Below are 19,848 nucleotides of genomic sequence, written 5' to 3'. Positions count from 1 at the left end.
TAAACCAATGCAAATATGGTAATGATTAGTTTTTAGCAGAGGCAGGTCCAGCCGTTTTAAAGATACGGGACAAAAAGTGCCAAAAATGGTAATTCAGTTTTTGGAAAGGCAAGCCTAGCGGTTTCGGATATCCAATAAAACAGGTCCATAGTCTTATTTTTAATTTTAAAGGATTTTACGAAATAATAGCTACATTGTTCAATCAATGTCAAATATAAATTTCAGGGGTACGTTTTTTATAGAGATGACACTGTATATGACCTTGATCTGGTATTTCGCCAACAGAGTTGGAACACCTATTATTATAGCTTATATTTTGTAAAATCGTTTTTTAAACTTAATTTAGTTTTTTTTTAAATATTGTTTACACCTTTGCCAGAGTAAAAGCTCAGATGATCCTTTATATCCTACCCACATGTAAGCTTTTAAAGAGCTTATATAAAAAACTGTTAAATTTAACTTAAAAATAACAACTCATCTTATAAAACAATTAAATAACGTATACTTAAATCTTAAAATAAGGTCTTGCAAACCAAACCACAGGGCTTACAATATTTTTTTTTATTTATTTATCATAGCAAACTATACAAAGTACATTCAGCTATATTTTATTAGAGGTATATATTATTTGAAAACAAATTAACAATAAAAAATACTTTTGTTAAGGATTTTCAGACATTGTAGTTTTTCTCCTGATAGCGACTTTGTAAGAATCATGGTGACGGCTGGTTATACATCTTTTTACCTCTACTTTCAAATATTTTTGTTAGAAAATTTCTAACTTCACTATTCTTTGAAATATTGGTGGTGGACCTTTTTACCCTCGGACCTTTAAGCCCTACTCTACCCTTCCCCTAAGTCAGTTTCGAGTAAATCGCTACCGAAGCGTTCAACGTGCGATCCATATACCGACTGACATATCTGTATCGGTCTCTGGGCCAAAAAAAAGCGCAAACAGTCCGCCGTAATAGCAATCGCACGAAAAACGAAACGAAGACATAAAAAACAAAAAGCTGGAATCCTTGAAACGATTATGGTGTTTTCGGGTGTGCGAAGCGCTTGACCGATGAGAGGCAAAAGCAAGAGGCGTCGGCCGGTATTCAATTTCGCTCTCGTTTGTTCTCATCAACGATCTTGCTGATCGGCACGGACAGTGGCGTAACTATACCACACCTGAAGTTCGTTGCAAATTTTTTGGTGGGGCCCTTACATTAAAATTTAATACCTTTACTCATTAACACTTTACTCATTTATTTTTAACGAGTGGTGCCATGCATCGTGCCTTATGGCAAATTGCAGAAACTTTCCACACTGAAAATCAAAATTTTTATGATAGAATTGAGTTTTTTTTGAAAATTTTGAAAAAAATAGATTTTTGAGAATTTTGAAAATCAAAAAAAAAACATTTTTGAAAAATCTGATTTTTTTAGTACGTTGAATTTTTTTGAAAATTTTAAACTTTTTTGCAAAACAATTGTGCTCCATGGCTGTTTTAGAGAAAAAGTTCAAAACTCGTAAGCGCCGCGTAAGCGTCCAAGTTTAACATTGGTACGGAACCCATAGAAATGTAAATAAATTTTAAACTTATTAATAAAATCTCTATAAAATATCTTATGTGCATCATATGTCTAATGAGCATTATTAACCGCCAAATGGCTTTTTTTTTACTTTTTTAATTAGATCTCCGCTAGGCCTGCCTTTATGAAAATTTGATCAATTCTTCATCTTGTCAATATAAGTAAAATGTTTCTTAAATTATTAAAATCGGACGCTCCGTTCTCTTAAAAACTGATTTACCGTTTTTGGCACTTTTTGTCACGTATCTTCGGACAACTTCTGGACCTGCCAATGTGAAAAACTAATCAGCACATTTTCCCATCAATAGGAATCGATCTGTGCTCTCGCGAACGTTGGCAAAAAATTGTATCCGTACATACATACACATGCACACATACATACATACGTACAAACATGCACACATACATCCATTTTTTCTAAGGTATTCCAAACTGTTCAGAAATCTTTTAAACGTAAAGATATATAAAAGCTGTCAAATTCGATTTTTTTGCGATTACTATAACTTAGTTAATGATAATAAATCATAATAGTATCTAATAAACGAAAAATGAGAAAAATGTGAACTGAGAATTTTGTTGGCCAATTCAGATATGATTTTTTTTATATCTCAACGATTTTTCAAGCTTTTTTAATAGAGCCTGCGAATTAAAATTTTCAAATCCAAAAAATACTGAAATTTGAATCTATTTTATTCATCGAAAAGTAAATGCAATTTCAATTAGTACAATAATAATGATATAGCAATGTGGCATTTATATTACATAAACTTTCCTGCTCAAATTTTATCCAAACTCTTCAAATCTCTTCTAAAATGTGTTCTAGCTTTTTCTGTAAGGTTTCAGAAAATTATGTATTTTTTTAATTCTTCTAGTGCTTTGAAAACAAAAATCTAAATTAAAAAAAATTAAAAATATAAAAATAAAAATATGAAAGTCATTTTTTTCAAAAATTTCAATATTCTCAAAAATCTATTTTTGCATCATTTTCAAAAAAAAATTAATTTTTTTTAAGAATTTTAAATTTCGGTACGGAAAGTTCCAGCAATTTGATTAAAGGCAATCCATGCACCACTAGTGCCTTAATGATGTAGCAATGTAGCATAATATTAGATAAACTATCCCTTTATACAAACTTTCCGGCTCAACTTTGCAAAGCTCTTCCAAATTGTGTTTTAGCTTTTTCTGCAAGGTTTTAGAAAATTATGTATTTTTTGAACTTTTCTAGTTGCTTTGAAAACAAAAATCTGAATTTAAAAAATAAATTAAAATATGAAAGAAAAAATCTAAGAAGTCAATTTTTTTAAAAAATTTCAAAATTCTCAAAAATCTTTCTCTTCATCGTTTTCAAAATTTAATTTTTTTTTTAATTTTTTAAAAAAATGACTTTTTTGAAATTCTCTTTTATTTAAATTTGCTTAAAGACACGCCATGCACCACTAGTAATAGCAATGTAGCATATAATATTAGATGAACTATTCCTTTGTACAAACTTTCCGGCTGAACTTCGCAAACCTTTTCAAAATTGTATCTTTCTCTGTAAAGTTCAAGAAATTTATGTATCTTTTTAATTCGCCTAGTTGCTTTGCACATAAAAAATCTAAATTTTGAAAATATTAAAAAAATCGAAGAATTCTTTCAAAAATTTCAAAATTCACAAAAATCTATTTTTTTTTCAACGTTTTCCAAAATTTTTAAAGCTTTTAAGAATTTTAATTTTCGGTACGGAAAGTTCCAGCAATTTGCCTTAAGACACGATGCCATGCACCACTAGTTTATTTTACTTTGCAAGTAAAATAAAACATTCAGGTGCAATGAAAAAATATGTCTTAACACGTGGCCATTTGACCTGAGCCCCCCATGTAACGGGGGCCCGTGGCATTTTGTCACCCATGTCACCCTCTAGTTACGCCACTGGGCGCGGATCTTCTTGGTTACATTTTTTTTCTTGCGTACGTCCGCGGCCGACGTCCCCCCGCGCGTTATATCACACGCGTGAACACACTTCGGAGACGATTATGTGGGAGTGCCGTGCCGACTCCCAACAGCATATATATATAATGAAGGATGATGATCGAACTCATCAGTTAGATACCATCCGACTAAGAAGACACCGTCACAAGTGTTCAGTTTGTTTTTAAACTCTCGATTAATCAAATCATCGCGATGAAATTCGTAAGTAAAGTTATTCAGATTGTCATCTTAAGATAAAATACTACGCCACTGTCGTCCGTTCGTGTGCAATAGGAGTACGCGCTTCTGTAGCTTTTAGGATGTGTTAAAAGTGTTTATTATGCAATCGTGTATTGATAACGACGGCTTGGTGTGAAAGTGCGGGTGTTATCACGTACTAAACAATTATGCCTCGACGCTACGACCCTGCGCCGGCGGCTACGCTTTTTTAATTTGCGCTGCGTTAAAAAGCGATCGCATAATTAATGACGCAAAAATAATACGACACATGCATAAGGTGACCATATTTTTCCCCAATAAATGCTATTTAAAGATACAATAAGAAACAGTTTTATAAATGAATCTTTTTTGATCAGAATTGCGGACTTGTAGTAAGAACTTTATTGTTTGATTATATTTAATACTTTTTTATATATGATATTAGATTATATTATATATTTTTCGATCTAAATATTTTTCGCACTCTTGTGCCTTGTATAAAATTCTATTTCCATAAACAGTTGTTCTACCCGGGATACAAGGGAAAATCCGGGACTCTCCCTTGGTCACCTTACACATGCATAATTTACATAAAAGTACACAACAGAATTTAAAATAATTTTATTTATTTTATTCAAGATTTAAAAACTATTTATTTTCGTAGACGTTTCGACAAACAATGATATATCATGATCAGTGGATATGAATAAGTTTGAAATTAGGCTCAAACTATATAAATAACAAGTAATGTGAAGAACAATATTGGCACTAAATACTATATCTGTCAGTGATTGTGAATTAAATATTGTTACTTAATCATAATTGATTTTGAAAATTTTTTGATTTTCTCTAATATGATTGAAATTTTCCCAATGTCTCAACAACAAAATTAAAAATAACACCATACACAATAAAATATAATAAATGTAACGTTTGTAAGAAGATAATTTAATATATATATATTAAATTACATGCACAGACTCTACATAACTTGTGTTTTTTTACTCATTCATAGAATAGTCAGTTTTCAAAAATATTATTAAAAATTATTGCAACTTCTGACAACAATCAATCTAACAGTTTTAGAGTTGTGTGCCAATTTCGTGTGAACTAATTTTTTATCATTAATGAATTTTCAAAATCATTCATATAGACTAATGATGATACCATAAAATTATGTGTAGTAAAATGTCTCGAAAAATAAAATGTTTTTATTTTTTTTTCAACTTGAAGTTATATGCCCTCTAACAAAATTTTATTTATACATGCAAAACTATTATATATATATATATATATATATATATATATATATATATAATCACTCCGAACATGATAATCATTTAATTAAATCGTCGAAAAACTAAATTAAATTTGTTATTTGTTAAATAGAACATTTCATTAAAATTCGATTAAAATAATAGACACGAGATACAAAAGATATTCCGATGAATAAATTTCAATAAAATGGTGAATTTTCACTAGCATATTAATTATATATAATTGACGTAATAACTAAAAACAAAAATTAATTTTATTGTAATTGTTGTTTTAATTATTTTAATTGTACTTTTCCGTTGAATATATATAGAGTTGTTTTTATTTTTGATGTGAGGTATATATATGTAAAAATAGTTCAAGAAAGTTACATCAGTTAATTTTAAAATGCAATTGTTTTCCTTTTATATTTAGTTTTATGTAAACCCACAAAAGTTTATTAATTATTAGTGTGCACAATTTTAATAAACTTATCACTTAAAACACCAATAATGCACAAAATATGTTATTTAATTTTAAAGACTATTGAAGCAAGTTGTCTCGGATGGTTCTCCAATGTAACATATTATATATATAGTAATATATTTAGTGAATTATTTAGTTCGAACTAATGAAAGAAATAATTATTAGTGCTGTTTGTGGCTGTTACACATACAATTTGATTAGTTTTGCAGAAAAGTTCAAAAAACTTCGTCAACTTTTTGCAAGAAATTCTTGATCAATTTGAAAATTTAGAAAAAAAAATTGGATAAAATCAGTTGGATACCCTGTTGATTAGTTTGATTAGCCAGGATGTTTCTTCGTAATTATTAAAAAAAAAATCGTTTTTATGAAACTTTGATGGCAATAGGTCTAAATAACATACTAAAATTATATAAGTCTAAGATAAGTGGTTGAAATATAAAAAATATCAAAATTTGAAATGATGAGCCAGTTTAGTTTTGTATGCGTTGATTACCGTTGACGTTCATTATTAAAACACAAAATAGAATTAAATTTGTTGAATGAAGTATGGAATTTAATTTATCTAATTACAGATATAATAAGAATATTTGCATTAAAAGAATATCACATTGATTAGTTATTAGTGAAAGCAAAAACTATTTTTGAAATAAATGATTGTGAATTTTGTTTAAATAGCTATTTTTTTACCAAGTTCGTGCAGCTTGCTTTAAAGCAAAATTCTATTGACAATTGGTTTAATATGCCAATTAATAAAATTAATAGAAATCAAAATAATTTTTATAATTTACGTAAAACTGATCGGTTACGTTTTAAATGTGTATATTACCATAATCGTATATATTTGTATGTATTATGAATGGTTTTATTATGTGAGTCGACATACATGTAAAAGATCAAAGTTCTAGTTTTCAGTCATAATACAATTCAACGAGCATAAAGTATACGGAAAGCAGTCCCATATCACTTAATTTACACACGGCTATTATAATTTGCATTTGTATTTCATCAAAGTTAAAGTTCACTTGAATTAAACAAGAATCGTATTCTCATAACAACAGAAATTATAAAAGCAATCAAACACGGCCAACACTATTATATCGCTGGCAGTTATTCTAATAAACGGCCCGAATGAATCTGTGCCATCTGCACCATATGTGCCTCATAGTGCTTTTGCTCACAAACGAAATATTCAATTTGCCGAATCCAATTAGTCCAATTCGGCAATGTGTTGTTGCATTATTCAAACGATGTATTACTGTAATTATAAAACCACCCGGTAAAGCATAATTAATAATTCCGATTCGGTATAGACTCCCATGAAATTGTATCAGACCTACGATAATGACACACGAGGAAAAACTTTTGTATATAATATAATTCACATCACAGTTGTTTTTAATTAATTTAAATTTTTTATAATTACAATATGATTATTTTTTCATGTAAAACCTACATAATTCAAATTATTACAAGCACAGCCCAGTGTTTGCTATCGCAAATTCTTTTAATAGTTTTTTTTTTGAGAAGGCAACCCAGCGGTCAACCACTCCTGTTTATATATATATATATATATATATATATATTACATATGAAGGGTAGAGTGAGGCTTAAAGTTCCACGGGTAAAAAACATCTACAAGGCATGGGATATCATGCAATAGTTTTCTTGATGTTAAATTGAAAATATAGATCAAAAGTATATATCCAATGTAAACTAATGAATTTTATAGGTTGCTTCTGATAACTGTCAATAAATAAGAATAATTATTTTTATTTTATTTTAAATATTTGTCATTATTGCATCAGGAAATAGATTAAGGATTGTTTTATACAGTTAATATCTTCTAATAAACGATATCATTTTTTATTAAGAATCTGTATATAAAATTCCAATATTGCTGCACTAGTTTATCAATCAGTCATTCATAAGAAACTTTCTTTTTAATTTTTTTTTTTCATATTCAGTAAAATAACTGATAACGCAACGAAAGCTCAAGTTGTACTCTCTTTTTGAAAATAAAGCGGTTTTCCGCTCAAAAATAAATTATTTCAGGTAGATTATTATAATTACCGTAACTTTCGTTATTCATATTTTATAGACAAAATATGAGAGCTTATAATTTCGACGACGACGTTTATTTACCTCAATTGATCGGACTTAAAATGAAGGTCATTGTCTAATATTTATAAAAATTATATAAACTGAATTGCAAAGTTAGAATTATTTATTGAAAGTCTATAAGTGAGCTTCAGAACTTTAGCCAGAATTCCAATTAAAACGTAAATTATTTTCGATATACAAAAAAAAATTTTTTTGAAAAAAAAAATTAAATAATTATTTTCTCAAAACCAATTGTTTAGTCAACACGAGCAGAAAGTTTTTAAATCATTAAAATTGAAAGTTTGAAATCGAATTTAGTTCTGTCAAACACTGCCATTTATTACACACGAAATGGCTTGACCTGCCTCAGTCAAACTAATCAGAACTTCTCCCAATCATTGCAAATTGAATATTTTTTAAATCATTCAAATCGGATATTCCGTTCTCTCAAAAACTCGATGTCTATTTTCTGCACTTTTTGCTCCGTATCTACGAAACGGACCTGTCTGGCAAAAACTAATCACCATGTCTCCCTATCAATAGAAATCGAATGCTTTCTGAATCATTCAAATCGGTTGATCCATGCGCCCGAAATCGTGGACCAAAAATTGCATCCAAATATACATAAACACACAAGCACATACATCCATTTTTTCTAAAGTATGCCAAAATGTTCAGAAACCTTTGAAAGGTAAAGATATGCAAAAATTTTCATTTTCGATTTTTGGACGATTACTATAACTTACACTACGGGAAGTTAATCATTATATGTTATATCCACTCAGTCAGCATGTACTATAATCAAAACGAACAATTATATTTATCAATAATATATACATATACATTTACCTACTCAATCAGAACGTATTATAATCAAAACGTTCTATGACATAAATAAGCACCACTATAAATAAGACGCGTTCTGATTTTCAATTGGAATTCTTCAATTAATATTCAACCAGTAATCATATATTTGTAGTTTTAAATCATGGCACGCCTTGGTTCTACATATGCCCATCTTTTCTAACTTCGATTCTGCGTCCGTCGAAATTTGCAATTTTAATATATCAAACATGAAATTCACAAAAGCTAGGTTCAACAATCGACTGGATGCTTTAAGTTGAATGAGGAGCCATTAATTTTTGTAATAGTAACCTTTTATAACAATAAGTTACGCGATGAATCTGTTTCGCAAGAGCATCGGTATTACGGTGGAGCCATAAAAGAAGCGCCGCCGATGAAAAGAAACGATTACCCCGCGCGATAAATGCCTCTTTTTGTTTTTTTCTGTTTTTGTTATTCCTATTTTTAGGTTTTGAATTTTAAGTATTTCAAACAATAGAAATTATGATAATTTCATTTAAATTGTGCGCTTCAGATTCCTGATAAAAACGACGGTTCCTGAATGAACCGTTTTGATGAATTTATTAAAAGAAATTGAGCCAATTTATAAAGAATATAGTAAAGCATGAATCGTTTATTTGTGGCTTTATACTCACATTTACATACACTATACTATTATGTACTAGTACATAATAAGTTCGATTCCAACCTCGGCCAGCTCGATATCAAGCAGTACGATATCAAATTTCTGAAAACACTTTTAAAACTAGTGGAGTGCATTGCATCGTTCCTTAAGACAAATTGCTGGAACTTCCCGTACTGTAATTAAAAATCTAGGTACGGAACCCAAAAAAAAATTACACAAAATGTGTACACATGATTAAAATCTCTATAAAATATTCGGTCAAAAATAAACATTTCTGACCGCCAAATGACATTTGTTTAACTTATTTTTATTGAAAATTCATAACCGCTGCACCTGCCTTTCCAAAAACTTAATCAGTTCTTCATCTTGTCAATACAAGTAAAATGTTTTTTGAATTATTAAAATCGGACACTCCGTTCTCTTAAAAACTGAGTTACCATTTTCGGCACTTTTTGCCCCGTATCCTGGGAACGGCTAGACCTGTTTATGCCAAAAACTAATCAACACGTCTCCTTATCAATACGAATCGAATGTTTTTTGAATTATTCAAATCGGTTGATCGGTGTTCCCGAAATTGTCGACGAAAATTTGTATCCGCACACACACACATACATATTTTTTTCTAAGGCATGCTAAAATGTTCAGAAACCTTTGAATCATAAAGATATATAAATATTTTCATATCGATTTTTTTGCGATTATTATAACTTACACTACGGGAAGTTAATAATAAAAAATTAATACTTATTTAGCAACCAACCAACCAGCACGATAAGAAAAGGTTTATTTTTAAGCAATGGAATTCTGCATGAAAATGCAAATCTGTTAATTTTTTTTTTCAAATGAAAAAATTTCAATATTTTAACCCTTGTATTTTAAACGATGTACTATATCACTCCCTTCTTCAAACTACCAAAATAAAAAGTGAGTACATATTTTGCAAATACCATATATAATGAATAAAAACGTTTTAATTTTATTAAATACAAGCATTCTATATAAAAATGCAAATCTGTTATTTGACAAGTAAATACATTTAAATAATTCAACCCTTGAATTTACAACGAAGTTTCATCACACCCTTCAGATTTCATAGAATCATTGACCTTTTCCCAAAGTATATATATATCAGTCTCAGATCGAAATAAAATTACTCGAATTAAGATTATATAAAAAAATATCTAAGAAAAATCATGATCTATTTTAACTGGTAATTAATTTCTTAACAGTGCGTGGGAACGCTTTTAATTATTTTCCCTTCAACTTTTTACCTCTAGGGACATTAAAAATAACTCATCATCGAACCGATTATGAAATTCAGAAAATTACTTAATCGAATTTATAATCAAAAAGATTCTTGCTTTTTATATATAAAGTATATTTTTCATGTTCAAAGGATCATGAGAAATTTGATTCCCATTTATCGAGAGAATGTTCATAATGAATTCAAACGCTATTAAATTGCTCTGCGAATGGTTAATCTAAATTCCAGCAAACAGCGCAGCTAACAAAAAGTGTACAACAGCTTTTTTTCATATAATTCGAGATTTGCATATGAAAACTTTGTAGTGGCTGCCGAGTCGAGAAATTGCATATGAAATTTTTAACAATGTTAATGTTGCGGGATTTCAGGATGTTTTCTGCACTTGTAACAGAAAATGCCATCTAATATTGATTAGCCACATACGCTGTGACAAGATTGTAATAAAAAGATAGAAAAAATCTTATTAAAAGCTCGTTTGGATATTTGAACTGATGATAAATATATATGGTTGAATATTAATCGAATATTCAAGCGTTGCGCTTTTGCTAGTTAAAAACGATAGAATAATGGACGGTCGATGGGAAAAAATTAATTTAAAAGTTATGTTTTAAATATGAGTATATCGTGGGTTAGTGGTTTTACGGAATAGCTACATTATTTAATATAAATGCGATGCAATTTATTTATTATGTTTAACAACAAACTTAAAAATTGTAATCGAAATATGTATTTTTGAATATAATAAACAATTACCATTATAAACTCTTACTGCTATCATAAATATTTCTTGCAGGTATTTCTGTTAACCTACTGTATTTCTGTATTTCTTGTTTAACAATAGTAGGCTCACGTTGTAAAAAGCAATCATCGTTTCTTATGTAAGAACTAGTCTTAAATTTTACGATTTTGTTACATTTTACATGTATTTTACTTTTTCCTAACATATTACAGTTTGCACTTTTTCCTTTAAGAAACGATGTTTTTAAGAAAGCGGAGAGTCCAATTTTAATTCAAAAAAAAAAATTTTTTTTCTACTTGATCGACAAAATCAAGAACTGATCAAATTTTTTGGAAGGCAGATCTAACGGTTTCGGACATCTAGTAAAAAAGTAAAAAAGGCCATTTGGCGGTCAGAAACGATCATTAGACATACGCAAATCAAATTATCGGATATTTTATGGAAATTTTAATTATGTGTATCAATTTTGTTCATATTTCTATGGGTTCCGTAACATCGTTTGCCTGTTAGACGGCGACTCTATGCAACTAAAGCAGTGCGATTGCTTTGAAAAATAGTTAAAAATTTCCAAACTATTTCAAAATACAAAAAAAAATTTTTTTTTCAAAGAAGTTATATTTTTTCTTAAATTTGAAATTTCTCAAAAATCTAATTATCGAGCTGCTTTTACACCAAGCCAACCAATGTTGGGATCGAATCCAACTGGGAAATGTAAAATAGTAATTATTTATTAACTTCCCGTAATCCTAAATTTTCTGTGATTAAAACTCAAAGTGATAAATATAAGCTTTTGATACTATGAGGAATAAAATATGTAAATGGCAGACATCAAAAATCGTCTGCCACCATGTTAACCGCGCCATAATCGTCTGCCATTGGTATTTTCCGATAGTAATAATATTATATTTTCAAATTTTCAAAACGGCAGTCGTCGTCAAATTGTTCGAAGATGGGCGAAAAAAAGGTACCTTTTCCAGCTACGCAGTAGATGTGTCCGCCACTTTGGGCTTAGTCAGTCCCCATCTCATGTAGGATAGGTATAGAGGAATCGATGTACAGAATCTCAGGTGTCGTCAAATACATACTGTCATCCGACCACCGACTCTTAGTCTAGTACATCTTCATAATCTTTCTGGTATTTCACATTAGTGAATAGTAAATTTTTAAACGAAATAAAAGATATCGTAATTCTCATATCATTGTTGTAATATCCGTCGAGAATCTCGGAATGAAATGTTTAAATTCTTTTACAATTGCGTAGTAGTAATCAGATTCTCGGTGCGGTGGCGGCAACGGCGGCGGCATCGCGACGCCTTCTACATTATATTATGTTATATTATTATATATCGGAGCGAAAGGAAGAAATGTCGTCTCTCGTCATACCAATGTCAGAGCGAGTTCTCTTGCAATAACGTGAAATGCTATTCTCCGAGACTATTACCAAATCCATCGTATTCTTACATCTTTCATCTTACATTCATCGTTATTATTATTGCAACTCGAACTAACAGAGTAATACTATTGAAGGTTGAAAAAAATCGAGACTCTTTTGCTTTTTTAACTTATAAGGATAATCCGTGCATAGATCGTCTCTGATTTTGATAAAATTTGGCATAATAGTAGATTTAGATTACTAGAGGTCCATTTTTGCGTTTTTGTTCGAGGGTACAAACCCCGCGCAAGTTCTTTTTAGAGCTATACTATTTTTCATATATTATATATTACCTTAATATATATCCAATACTATATATACATATATATTCTTGAATGTTGATTCTCAGGCAATAAAAAATAAATAAAAAAACAATAAATAATAAAATATTTATTTATACGTTTCGACACTGTTGTGTGTCATCATTCAGCAATTTTTTTATGTTTTACAATATCACACCAGGAATAATAATAACACAAATTTCAGTTCAAATTTAAAACAAAATTGTTATTTTTTTTATTTATTTTCTATATTTTAAATTTGTGTTATTTTTTCTGGTGTTCGACTAAGCTATTAAAAATATTTCGTCGAACCGAGATAAATTACTTTACAGGCATTATTTACAAGGCAGAGAAAAAAAATTCAGTTCTTATATTATCTAGCACATAAATGTCGAAATTGTAGATTTAAATACGTAAATAATTTATTGGCAATTATAAATCATCCTTATTTGGCATTTCTACAATTATATAAATTCATAGTGCTTTTAAGTTAATTACATATAATTTTGTTTAGTGTGCTCATTTTTGTTTGACATTATAAACAAAACATAACATATTAAAAGATACCATCTATAAAAGATTTTTTTTAGTCAATTATGTACCAAAATGCGTAAAGTGCTTTTTGCGCAATTGAGTCATTTTAATAATTTTATTCACAGTTGTAAGATTTAAATTATAGAAAATAGATTTTTTTATTCAAAGTTTAATAACAAGTATACAAACCCATTAATTCAATAAAATATGATTATGAATACATAGACATATGTTTTAATGAAACAAATAAATTTTTTAAAATAAATTAATTCAATTCAATTATGTCAATGTTGTTTACGCATTAAGTAAAAGTCGTAATTTAAGTCAATCAACTAAAGAAAATTAACTTTTAACGATCTCGACAAAAAACAATGAGCAGAGACTGCTAAATTAACTAAAAAATATTATACATTTCTCGTTCCTAATTCTATTTTTTGCTGATTTGATAATATTTACCATACTATACAACAAGTTTTAGACAGCTGCCCTAAAGATGGAACACAAGTAGTTTCGAACCATCCTAATTTTTTTTAATTTATTTCTGAAGATGCAATTACAATCAGTATCCTAACATTATTGGTAAAATTTTATTATTGAATTTTTGTTGGGAGTTAAACAAAAATAATCAGATAATCCTTTTATGAAAGTTATGATTTTGTAATCATATAAAATTTATAACTAGTTATTTAAATTGAGATTATTTAGTCAAGCTCTGCTTGACTGGTTCTGGTTTTTATACTACAAATTAATTAGATTTAATTTTTAAATCACCTACAATTAAATTAAAAATATAAAGATTATATCCTAATATATATACATCCTATTTATTTTTTTGAATTTATTGCTGAAGATGCAATTACTGCTTCAGATGGTCCTTTTTTGAAAGTTATGACTTTGTAACATCATATAAAATTCGTAACTAGTTATTTAAATTGAGAGTATTTAGTCAAGCTGTGCTTGACTGATTCTGGTTTTTATGCAAATAAATTAATTAAATTCACTTCTTTTCAAATTACTCCTGATATAAGATTGTATGTCAAAGCACTTAGTTTAGAAATGCTGAGATTCTATATAAAAGATTTCTTTTTCTGCCTTGAAAAATTTGGTATAAATTATATGAGTTGTAGAGCAATTCATTTCGTCTGTCCATTTAATTCCGACAGCTGTACTAGATTTTTGAACAAAAACTTCATATGAATTATTCCTGGAGTTTTTATTAAACCGAAACGTGCATTTTTCAGCGCTTGGCGAACGCTGATTAACATTGCGCTGTGATGTATCAAGTTAAGTGTGCAATTTATTATTGCTAAAAGCTTGCATGGCGCATACGTGTAAAATATAAACGCCTTTTCAGCGAACTTTTCAGTTTTCCCATTGGAAAGAGCGCAGTTGTGTAACATGGTAATGATGTGAAAATAAAAACTTACATGCGAATGCTTTTTCATAGTTCAACGGTTTTCTGTTTGAGTCGAATCTAATTTTCTAATTCATTTTTGGTGTTTCACAACATTTATAATTGCAAATCTTACAACACTTTGATCTCAGTTATTTTATTTATAACTCTATTCTCAGATAAAATAGAAATATAATGGGTCTATGTTGGTATGAATGGTAGTAAGAACTGTTCAAAAGCTATGTATTTGCTGTGCGATCAGGCGTTTCACACATAAAAAATGTATTTTTCAAAAATTAGTATTATTGTAAATTAATGTTCAATATGCATATTTAAGCTAAAAGATTGGAACCTTGCACAGTCGTACAATTTTGCATCGCATTCAAAATTCAATTTTATGTCATAGTCACCACTTCAGTAAAACTATAATTTTTTTTTTATATTTTATAAATAGCTTTTTAAATTATTAATAAAACAAATTAGACAAAAACCGCGTGATTTTTTATCTACCATCTCTATTTTATGTCGCCCATACTACTAAATATTATAATATTCGACTAATTTTTAATACTCCTTTCTCAAATCTTCAAAGTCAAAAAGTTTTACTAAATAATATAATACACCCTTTTCAAATCTTCAAAGTAAAAAAGTTTTACTGAATACAGTTAAAAATAATTTTTGTCTGACGATAATCACCATCAAAATTCAAAGTCATGCAATAAAGTCGAACACAATTAATTTTAATAATTATTCCAGTAGAAATGGTTACTGGTAACTGATATGTAAAATTAAATATTTTACGTACTGGTTTTTATATATTTTAAATACTGATTTTAAATATTTTAACTAGTGGTGCCATGGCATCGTGCGATAAGGCAAATTGCTTAAACTTTCCGTACCAAAAATTAAAATCTTTAAAAAACCTTTGAAATTTCTTGAAAACTTATTTTTGAAAATTCTGAAATTTTTGAAAAAATTGACTTTTTTGAAAAATCACAATTTTTTTGTATTTCGCAATTTATTTTTATACTTTGAAATTTTCTGTAATATTTGAACTTTTTTTAAAGCAATCGGCTGTTTTAGAGAAGAAAAATATTGATATCGGACGCTCCGTTCTTTCAAAAACTGAATTACTATTTCTGGCTCCTTTTGCCCCGTATCTTTGAAACGGCTAGACCTGCTTTTGCCGAAAACTAATCAGCACGTCTCCTCATCAATACGAATTGATTTTTTTTTCAATATTCAAATTAGTTGATCCTTGTTTCCAAAATAGAAGACGAAAATTTGTATCCGCACACACACACATACATTAATTTTTTCAAAGGTATGTTAAAATGTTTAGAATCATCTGAAACGTGAAGATATGCAAAAAATTTCATTTTCGATTTTTTTGCGATTACTATAACTTACCCTACGGGAAGTTAAAAAATGAAATTCGGAAGTTCATAACAACAATTTATCGATTAAGACAAAATTGTGAAAGTTTCTCTTCATATTTCTATAAAATGAAACACATATTTCAAGTATCGAAATATTTAAGTGAGGTATATAAATTAATTATTCAGAAGTCATTTATCTACTGTTTGGGTATCCCTGGTACATTTAATACCATTTGAAAGATAATTATTATATTCAGTTTTCAATTTCGGTTTAATTAAATTTTAATCGCGTTAATAATTTATAAAGTGCAGCAAGTAAAATCAAATTCATAAGATATTGAAATTGCTAAATGAAATCTGGGATGCAAATTTCTTCGAAGGACGTATAAAACTTTATGACAACGTAGATTGTTTCCAGTTCATTGAAGGCGCGCTCCGGACAAAAATAAACGTGGTTAAATCTCAGGGATCAAGTGGGCTATTGTTGTGTAAAATGCAAAACGTTTTTTCTCCTCCTCATTTGCACAATATTCATGCTACCGTAACCGATTACGTAAAATCTATAGAGAGAAGTAAGTTATGATTTTCGACATGATAATGGAACAATGCCTCCTCTGGGCAGATCTTCTGGCTCTTCGTACAAGTACAATAGTGCGTAACTATTGTACTAACACCTTTGACGAAGAAAAAAATAGCTCTTTGTATAACAGAAATTGAGAAACTGAATACTTTTGAAGATTAAAATTACTACACCCACTTAAAGTGATGAGTCATGGAAAAAGATACATGGCAGAATCATGGTTATTTATTTATTGCATCCATACATTTTTTTAACGCTCCAATGTCACCAACAAATCCCATTCGCTTATTTTATGTTTCATCGATGTTACAATTCATACTAAATCGGATTTATTTATTCGTAGCATCCATTCAATTTTTGTCAGAATTCTGAATCAGAAGCTATTATTTCCCTAGTAAATCTCATTGGCTAAATTTACATTTTTTGGCGTTATGGGTCATTCTGAATTGTAGTTATCCACAAGTTTTTTTTTCATAAATCGCGAATGAGAAGTAAAAATTTTGCCCATAGATTCAATTCTCTAATTTTATATTTCCTAGACGTTGAAAGACTTTTTTCCAAAAACACTATGCAGAAGTTATATATGTGCCAGTAAATGCAATTTGCTACTTTTAAATTTTCTCGACATATCAAGTCATACTGAATCGTCTAGCACGTCTTTTATATTATGTGTAAATATTGGAAAGTAAATAATGCTTTTCCAAGACATTCTTCGAAACCGATCCCAAAAATTATATAGATATTTCATGAATTTCAATAATGGGACCCATTAAATTATTTTGCAAGTTGATCAACCCGGATCGCTCTTCATAAGGGGGTGACCATTAATCACGTGAGGTTTTTAGGGGGAGGGAGGGTTTGATAAAAAATCACGAAATATCACGTGGGGGAGGGAGGGGTGTGGTAAGATATCACGTGTATTTATTTTTTAATTGTTTTTTTTTTTTTAAATTCAAACATTTTTAAAAAAAATCAGCAAATCAACAGCATAACTAAATTATAAGATATACTATAAATAACTATATATCTGAGAATTTTTCAAATAAAATATTATTATATATAATATAAAAAAAATTATTACTAAATACGTAATTTAATTTTTTTTATATTTATAGTACATTATTTTACCTTCAATTCAGCTATAATAAATATTTGTAATTATTATAAATGTAAATTGTTAGAAAAATTCATTTCATGGTGGCGAATACAAACAGAGTTTTATAAAATTTCATTATGACAATGCTAAAACATGAGTTTTAAAAATTTATTAGTTAATAGTTGATCATTCTGTCGCTTCTTCGTAATAAACAATTAAAAATATCTTACAAAATTGTGAAAAATGAAATGACAAATATGAATTTTACTAAAAATGTAATTTAAAAATTATTATTTTATATTATTTTTTTACTTATATGATCGTAATATCAATTTAGCCATTTATTATATTAAATAATTTAAAAAAAAAACAAAACTAATCAGCTGTTTCTTCATAATGAATAGTTAAATAAAAAATATCATAAAATTCTAAAAAATTGTACATTTAAATTTTTAACCGACAAATATGAATAGTACTAAAAATGTAATTTGAATATTATATTCATTTTTATACTTATTTATACTGAAGATCAATTTAGCCAATTTTTGCATAATATTCATAAAAAATATGGACTATTTAAAAAATATATCAAATATAATATAACTAAGATAAAAACTTATGAACTTATATGAATAAGTTGCATAAAACAAAAACATTCAAATCCATTTTTGAGGTGGTCTATTTTAACTTGGAAATAATGTCTAGTACGTGGGTTTTTTGGTAAAATTATTTATATTTTATAATTGTTAATTTTGAAAGATGTGTGTACAAATTCGTATAATGAGAAATGATTATACATGTTCTGTTTGGAACATGTAATTTTGCCTAAAGCATTCAGAAAAAATATTTTCATATAAATTAAAAATAATATATCATATATATATATATATATATATATATATATATATATTATATTATATATATATATATATATATAAATATATAATTTACGTAGTTTCAAAAACATCTGAATACACGTAGATGTTACGTAAGGGTTTCATAGCAGTTTCTTATCGACCAAGTAACCTACTCCGATTATTACTAGTACCTTAAATCTTTAAACTCGTATATCAACTCCCATAGATTCAATTATATTTCTCCTGTACAGATATGTATATACAAATCCGAAATATTATAAATTTCAAATTGCACAATACGAAACATTTACAAGAATACGTAAAATTATATGAGAAATGAACCATTGGCCTTTCGCGAGACGCCCGAAGCAACAGTCGTGCACCCGACTTTTTAATTCAGTAATTTAAGTTATTTAATTTAAAACGTGACCGAAAAACAAGCCCGAATACATCTAGAATTTGTGGAAATAATGTAAAAACATACGTTTATTAAAATTCTCCAAAAGTCATATGCACAGTAAACGAAAATTTACAAAATTAGAAATATGAGGAAACAATTGCAAAGTGTAATTACTATTTTTGACAAAGTGCTGATTAGACAAATTTAATTATACATACTAAAAATTAATTACATATTATTTCAAAATTGTCAAACTGACATAAAACGTCAATGATCAAATAGTACTACGTATTTACACAAATGCATGAAATTTATAAACGACTGAATATTCATTTATTAAATAACTGACATAATTTGCAGATATGGCAGTTTTGTACAATATTGATTATATATTTTATTGTAATATGTGAACTTGTTAAATTAAACAAAGTTAAATTAAAAATATACCCATAGCTAAATAGTACTTGAAGTGCATATTTGCACAAAATATACTTTTATTATCAATATTGACAGATAATGAGCCACTTGAATATTGAAAACCACACATTTTGAGATGCATAAAATTTTAGAATTTTCAAAAAAAAATTAAGAAATATGAGTACTTGCACTTACTTGCAATTATATCAACCATCAAAAATTACTGCAGAATAAGCAGATAAGAAACAATTTGTATGTTATATTTCAAGAACTTCAAAATTATTGACTAGCTTTTAACTAACTAGCTTATTTGGATAAAAATACAGCTTTGTTATAAATAGTTATCAAGATAAAAATGAGGTGTATTAGAAGCATCAGCGAGTTAAATATCCCAATGAGCA

The 19,848-nt window shown here is 28.3% G+C and overlaps 1 protein-coding gene across 1 annotated transcript in view; it reads left to right on the top strand.

Moving 5' to 3' along the window:
* Nucleotides 1-3,665: 3,665 nt before the first annotated feature.
* The window catches only part of LOC113376578 (cuticle protein CP14.6-like), a 34,415-nt gene continuing 18,232 nt past the window's right edge, over nt 3,666-19,848 (top strand). The window contains exon 1 of the mRNA XM_026616545.1: nt 3,666-3,749. Coding sequence (XP_026472330.1) covers nt 3,741-3,749 — 9 coding nt within the window. The 5' untranslated portion in view covers nt 3,666-3,740. The remainder of the gene's footprint in view (nt 3,750-19,848) is intronic.

Source organism: Ctenocephalides felis, unplaced genomic scaffold (assembly GCF_003426905.1).
Source record: "Ctenocephalides felis isolate EL2017-DRISC unplaced genomic scaffold, ASM342690v1 CF-g0.4_SCAFFOLD_01886, whole genome shotgun sequence".
NCBI classification, from domain to species: Eukaryota; Metazoa; Arthropoda; class Insecta; order Siphonaptera; family Pulicidae; genus Ctenocephalides; species Ctenocephalides felis.
Note: the sequence above shows the minus strand (reverse complement) of the source record. Positions and strands in the feature narration are given on the sequence as shown.